At 28.6% G+C, this 7,915-nt stretch overlaps 1 protein-coding gene across 8 annotated transcripts in view; it reads right to left on the bottom strand.

Moving 5' to 3' along the window:
• The window catches only part of LOC108686596 (uncharacterized MFS-type transporter C09D4.1), a 67,882-nt gene that overhangs the window by 14,007 nt on the left and 45,960 nt on the right, over window positions 1-7,915 (bottom strand). For 2 of the 8 annotated variants that reach the window (XM_018191983.1, XM_018191989.1), the window contains exon 1: window positions 808-1,037. The exons of 2 other annotated variants lie outside the window; for them this stretch is intronic. Coding sequence is in view for 1 of the 6 variants with exons in the window: in XM_018191982.1 (XP_018047471.1) it covers window positions 3,858-3,932 (75 nt within the window). In the remaining 5 variants the exon portion in view is untranslated. Of the gene's footprint in view, window positions 1-588; window positions 706-807; window positions 1,038-2,909; window positions 3,119-3,857; window positions 4,360-7,915 lie in introns of those variants that run through there. 4 more of the 8 variants (XM_018191984.1, XM_018191982.1, XM_018191988.1 and 1 more) reach the window with 4 other exon arrangements.

Raw genomic sequence — 7,915 nt, 5'->3', positions numbered from 1 at the left:
TATCTTCACATTAAAATAACATTATAAAAAAATTAAAGATATAGTGTAATAATTTTAAAATATCTTATAATTTTCAGATATGCAGCAGCATAATTTAATACCTTTACTAATCTGAAAATATTAATATTTATCGCATAAAACAATATTAATTATATTAGATAATAATGCAATTAAATATGAAATATTTTATTACACTGTTATATTATATGTGTGAGTAAATATTAATTCTTCTAATGATTAATTTCTTCTAATGATTATTATAATTAAACATTATTAAAGAATGATTAAAATCACAAAAAAGGGAATGAACAAGTGGAAGAGCGAAATGAAATTAGTTAGGCGCAATCAGACTACGCATTGAAGATTGAGATTAAAAATTGAAATTTGACCAGTGAGAGAGAAAACAAAGGAATTTTAATTTCTATTGTTTTGATTGTCAAATTTCAATCTTTCAATCTTCAATTTCTGATTCTGGCCTTACACATACTAAAAAAAAGTGTTATATTAATTGGAATTATTTTGCTGAAGTATTTAAAAGTTTAGTTACAGATCTAGCTAAGCTTTTAAATTAAAACAGAAAATAATTACGTAGAAATCTCAAATATGATGACTAATGCCGCAAAAAATGTCGATCTTCTCAAAATCAGTTTGATTATCCTACATAATTATTTTGATGTTCCAATAAAGTTTCAAACCTGTATAAAGCTAAAATATGTTTATCTTAATAAAATCATTATTACTAAACGTTTATCTCATTACTTTGAACTATCAAACATAAATCAAAGTCAAGTGATTCGATTACTTTACCAGAACAAATGATGGTCCCGCCAACTCACGATCGTATCTTTATCGCATTACACATCGTGAATTTTCTATGACGCGTCCGACTTTACGAATGATTTTCCGTAAAAGACGGTCAGACTACATCAATGCGTCACACCTCGTTGTTGCCGTAACGCGTTGATCCCGATAGCGTGAATGATAAAATGCGGAACGCTTTCGTGATACGCCGAACGTGGACTAAGTGTATCGCGGGAGTTGCGAGAGCATCTAACCGATTCTGGCCTTCCACAAACGTCCCTTGTCCATCGTCCCCCGCCGCCCACATCGCATAGTCACGCACGTGAAAATATTTGCGCGCACAGACGAGCTACACGTTGTCTGTTGCACGCGGACATAACGCGCGCGCCCATCAATGACGGTATCAGTTGACGAATGCGCCGTCGCAATACTAGTCGTTCACGGGTATCCGACGGAATCACAGACGACGACCGTTGCCATCGCCATCAGAGATGTGGAGAAACGCTCGGCAAATATCTCTTGAGACTGCGCGAAGTGTGGCATCAAGCCAGGATTTTGCAATTTGTCATGTGTTGATTTAGTAGCAATGCAATTTTGAGAAGTAACGCGTTAACTAAAAGTTAGAATTAAGATCGATGAAACCTTCGTCTTTTTCTTGTGTCTGATTTGTGAATGCTAAATCGTAAGTTTTCCTATATGAAAAGAACGCTTTTGCTGACTCTAAAAGTTTAACTAGATTTGAAAATAATTTTATTTGGACGATAAAAATAATTATATAGGACGTTTAAAGGTTGCTAGAATGTCGAAACTTTTTGCAGAATTACTCATAATGAGATATCTACGTAATTATTTTAATGATGCAACAAAGTTATTTATAGATCTGTTTCTACAAGGAAAGAATTGTTTTTCTAAAAAAAAGAATCTAAAAATTTTGTTAGATATAGATTCGAAAATTTCTTTGGACTATCAAAATAATTATGTAGGACATTTAAAAATTGCTGGATATCTACAATTTTTGCAGAATTACTCATAATGTTTGAAATATTACGTACGTATTATTTCAATTATTTCAGTTATTATTTCAGCTATTTTTAGATATCTACATAAAAAAAATGCATGATTTTTGCTAAAGTATCTAAAAATTTATATAGATCTAAAAATAATTTTATTGGATCATTAAAATATTTATGTAGGATACTCAAATTGATTGCTAGAATATCAAAACTTTTTGCATGATATATTGTCATAATGCTTAAGATATCTACATAATTATTTTAATGGTCCAATAAAATTATTTTCAGATCTGTGTCTATGGAAAAAATGATTTTACAAAAGTATTAAAAAATTTAGCTAGATGCAAATTTGCAAAATAATTTTGTTGGATCATTAAAATAATGACATTCAAACTAGTTGCTATTTTGCTAACATGTCAAAACTTTTTGTAGAATTGCTCGAAATGCTTGAAAGACGTAATGATTTACGTAATTATTTGAATAGTTTAACAAAATTATTTTCAGATTTTTAACTATATAAATCTTTAGATAGTTCAAAATCATTGTTTCCATGCTATATTTTTAGATATATCAGTAAAATATCTTTTCCGTGTAAATCCCGATGAAACATTTGAGATATGCGAGATTAACATTTATGGAAATAATTCATATGTTTAATGGTTTTAATGCATTTGTTTTTATATAAATTTAACACACACATAACACAAACACAATTTATACAAAGTAGAAGTTTATCTGAAAAGATAATAAGTGTTTTGTATTAATCATCGCGTGGCAATGAACTTTTTATGCATGCAGCAGCTGCATTTGCACAATCCTGTAATGTCTAACGGATCATTGAATACAACAAAAACAAATAGCAAATTTTTATTGTCGATACAATACAGTGAACAGACTCGAAATAAACTTTATAATATAAAAATTTCCATTGCAAAATTTTCTATCGAAAAAGGCAATCTGATACAACTTACTACCGCATATTTAGGTAAGAAAAATTCCATAGACGAAAATTCTAAGGATGAGAATTTTATACGCAGATAAACAGCGAAAAGGATGTGTTCACAGAAATGCGCATATAAATTCCTAATCTCTCACCTTATCTTCTGACCTAATGACCTGATTTCTTTCCAATACGTACGGAGTTCTATGCTTATAAAGTTTACTAACGATGTTTCAAAGTCAACTAGCCTTAACAGACTGCATCAAAAAAACTTCTTGTTGGCTTATTTAACAAACTAAAGTGTAATTAAATAATTACAGGAAATAGATAAAATAATGAAGCAAAAGGTGAGGTTGCAATTGATAACCCGACATCATGCACATTAATTTCAATATTAATATTTAATTATTATAATTAAATTTTATGTTGAAGTTATGTTAGTTTATTAAAATTGGTTTAATTAAGTGTATATTAAGCAAAATATTTAAATGAAATTTGCAAGTGGTTATTTGATATTTTATTTATATTGCGTAATTAATATGACGAAAGTTTTTCTTTTAAGTAACTGCGATATCCAACAATTACACGCAGATAAAAAAATTCAGCATTTACTCATTTTTTGGAATACCAGTAAAATACCGATAGCTGTAATAGTAACCAAAAGACACTGTGAGTAAACTGTTATCTTATCAGTTGCACGCAACTGCACGAGATAACATACGTATGTATTTGATATTGCTCGAAATGCTATGACTCATTTCAAGTTTCACAGTCTAAAGAGAGGCCTTGTTTTATAACAATACTTTATTCGCGAATATACTTATATATGAATGCAGAAAGACAAGTATTTTTTATTGCTGAAAGTGAAATCGTTATAATTGTATTCTCAGGATGAGTTCTACATGAAATTAATTATCTCAGTTGTCTTATATTCATCATGTGGCGCGATTAATTTATTTAATGTGTTTCCACGTCGCATTATGATCTTAATTGTATCTCTTCTAATAAATTAGAAAGTAGAACTGGGAGATTTAGTTTTCTGTACTATCAGATATTGAACTTAGCATCAAGCTGTATCAGTTTCATCCAAATTTTAATTTTACCTTCGGTAGAAAACCGATCAGGGAAGATGGGTCGTCGCCATTGAAGCTCGATTCTGTTGCCCTTTTAACTTTCATTATTATAAGCACTCGAAAATTCACTCAAAACGCAAGTTTTAACTAATTTAATTAGGAAGATAAAAACACAATCGTCAATTGGAAAAGCGTCAAATAAACTAATTCCATTGCCAATTCCGATGGGCGATAACCGTCAGACATTCATCAACCTTCGAGTATCGTTCTTTTCGATCAGCAAAAATAATTCGATATGCAAGCGAAAAACAATCGCTACGAATAAAGAAGGTGATTTTCTCTCTCTTCGTTTCGATGTAGCGTGCACAATAAGAGCGGCGAGGCAGAGTCACGTTCCAGTGCGTTAAACGCGGAATACTAAATGAAGCTCTTCAGACGACAGTTAAATAAACTCATGGTGTAATAAGATAAGAAGTCTATTCACATTGCTTGCACTTTTTAGACTCTGCATCTTCGCTTTCTCTCTTTTCAACACCCAATTTATATCTATCTTATTTTAATTCGAATATTTTTGGGGATTTCTTTCTCAAGCAACGCAAATAGACCTAAGATGAAACGTTACCGCGGATGTGCGAATTTAGAAGATCGAATTTAGAAGATCGAATTTGGACTAAAATTTGATTGACTTCAATGCTGTTATTATACGCAGAAAAGTACAGTAGTTTGAACCCAAATTTGATTGATTGTTCTCAGTGTTATCGCCATTATGCGCAATGTTTCACCTTATCTTATTATACCATGATAAACTAATAAAACTAGCAATTAGGGATATCATTTCATATGAGAATGGTAAGGTCACATGATAATTTATTGTCGCAAATAATAATAATGCATACATTCGAAGAAGACATTATTTTTAAAAAACCAAACATGCAAAGCGAATGTGTAATTACCTCTTTCTCCCATTTCTATTTTTTCTGTAAAGGATCTATTTGTAAAACTGCAGTGTTAAGCTGCTTTAATTCTGTTGATTCTAATAAGTGATTAGAAACTGATAATGAACGAACCGTCTGCGACACGTAAATTTTATTTATAATTATGTAATTGTTATAATTTATTTATTAACAAATTCTTTCAAGATTAAAATATATGTTTTTGTCAAATGTACTACATTTGAAAATTCACATAATAATTAATCATTTAATTAAAAGAGAGGAAAAGTATTATAATTGTTAATTAGTATTACTTAGATAGAAAAGTACACATATATGTAAATTACATTAAAGTAATAAATTAATTACGAGCAAAATAAAAAATTATTTACGAAGCGATTGTATCAAGAAATATTGCATGTGGTATAAACAATTAACAATATGTGTATCAAATTATCAAGATAACCTAGATAACATGCTATTATCACGTGAATTTGTATCTTGTTATATGTTAGCTTGTTATACGAACGATCTGCTAATATATGATGATATATTTTTTTTTATGTTAATAATAAAGCAAGAATATCATTTTATATTTCAGCAACTCAATCTACAATATAATATAAATATCGCGTATACACAAATAGAGAGAAAAGTAAAGATATATTGTATATTGTAGCGATCTATCATTAGCAAACGAATCTATACATTCGCATGCATTTACATTCACAGATACGACGAATTGCATTTATCTTCTAATAATATTAGATAACATTTAGACGAAGATATATTAAAGATATAATTTTAATGATAATAATTTTAGAAGTCAAGAAGAAATTCCTTATTCCATATCTATAATTACTTTAAATTAACAACACACCATTAGTTTAATAAGAAAATAACATTACATCAACATTATCTTAAAAAATATTACGTGTCTTAGCAAAAATAATTAAAAGTTTGACAAAGAAAAATAATTTTTTAACGAAGTACCGTATTGATAAGCATTTCCTTGAAAGTCATATCTTTTTCAGTTAAGCATACGATAGCTGTAAATATTATAAAAGCTTTTTAAGAATTTACATTTACTTAAAGTATAATAGAGCGTATTGAAGTACAAAAATATCTTCTAATATGCTCAATTTATTTATATTTATTTGTGTATTTAATTTATTAATGAGTTCCATAGTTTACACGGAAAGAATGATTTTGCTGAAGTCTAAAAATTTAGCTATAGATAGCTACAGATTTGAAAATAATTTTGTTGAACTGTCAAAATAATTCTGTAGAACGCTCAAATTAGTTGCTCAAATTTTTTGCAACATTGCTCATAATGCTTCAGTTTTCTGCATAATTATTTAATATTTTAATGATCCAAAAATTATTTTTAAACTTGTATCTACTTAAAATTTAAATACTTCAGCAAAACTATTTTTTTCGTAGATATTCAACATTCCACTGAGTCTAGTAATAAGAATTTGATATATTTCACATGCACTAATTAACAATCAAGACATTATTTTAAATACATTAGATTGAAATAATAAAATTGAAAATATAAGCATCTATTTTTATAATCTCTTATACTTTTCCTTCTTATTATCTTACAAGAAGACATATACATGTACAAACATGAGTTTTTGCCTGTTAACGAACTGAAAATCACAATGTCAATAAAAATGTTTAAGATCTCGAAATGACGACGCCTAGGCACCTCGATAAATGGAAACGCGTCAGTGAAACTCACGTGCTTCCCGCGTCACGAGGAAACAATTGTTAACAATTGTTGCGCATTGTGTGAGTCGAGAAAAACGAATTCTCCCAACTCATGGTGAAACTATTCACGAGACTATAAGGAACTTAGTTTCAGTTGTGCCTTATCGCGAGCACGAAACAGATAGGGCCGATCCGCGAATGCAACTCTTATGAAATTTTTCGTGTGGAGAAGAGAGCGGCTTTCGTATGTGTCTTTGAAATAGAGAACGCTCTTGCGTTTGCTTCGTGGGAGAGATAAATCGCACGTGAAAGAACTCGCGTAGATAAAGTGGAAGTGCGAAGTACGACATAAATTGAGAGATATAAAGTTTTAAAAATAAAAAAAAAGAAACGAGATTACGAGTTTATGTTGTATGTAAAATCGAATGAATATCTATTTTTCAAGAATGATTTTATTAGATTCTTCTGCATGACGGAATAAGAATACTAAATGTTAATTCTACGATACATTTTACATGTGCATAAAAAACGTGACTACACTTTTAACTTGATATAAAAAAAGTAATTTAAAAAATATCAAATTTTATTACACAGTTGTTTTGTTGAAGAAGATACTTCAGCAAAATAATTTTGTTGGATCACCAAGTAATAATTATATTATGTTCACAACTAATTATAAAATGTCAAAACTTTTTATAGCATCTATATCTTAAATATCATCTATACTCATCATGCTTAAATTATGTATTTATTTTGATGATCTAATAAAATAAAATTATTTTATTGTATTACATCATCAAAATAAATACAGAACTTAAGCATGATGAGTACTGTTATAACAAGTTTTGACATTTTATAACCAGTTTGTGTGTGCAGTTTATATATTGTAATTACTACTTGGTGATCTAACAAAATTATTTTTAAATGCGTATATGCAAATAAAATTAATTTGCAGATGTATATCCTGCTAAATTTTTTAATATTTTAGCAAAATCATTCTTTCTACACATAGTTATAATAAAAATATAGTTACAGTTATAATTTAGAAGATTTTATTGATTTCTTTGCTAATTGTAAAGCATTAAATATTTATAATTGTCAATAAAATTTATAGAACATTTATATCGAATAAATATCAAATAATAAATTATGAAAATTGAATTTTTAAAATTTATGAAATATTTTAATTTTGTAATTTTTCATCAATCACTATGGATTCTTGAACTCAACTCATATTGATATCGGAAGAGGATATTTTTAACGAGTGCTATTCAGTATCAAAGGTCACGGGAAATCGATAAAAACTAAACACATATGTGAATAATCATTAAAAATAAGCGTATACACTTAATTATCGAGAATAGAAATGTTTTCTGCATTTAGTTTTATCCGTGCTTTTACTATTCAAAAAATATCTTCTAAAAATTAAATATATAATAA

Source organism: Atta colombica, unplaced genomic scaffold (assembly GCF_001594045.1).
Source record: "Atta colombica isolate Treedump-2 unplaced genomic scaffold, Acol1.0 scaffold187, whole genome shotgun sequence".
NCBI classification, from domain to species: domain Eukaryota; kingdom Metazoa; phylum Arthropoda; class Insecta; order Hymenoptera; family Formicidae; genus Atta; species Atta colombica.
Note: the sequence above shows the minus strand (reverse complement) of the source record. Positions and strands in the feature narration are given on the sequence as shown.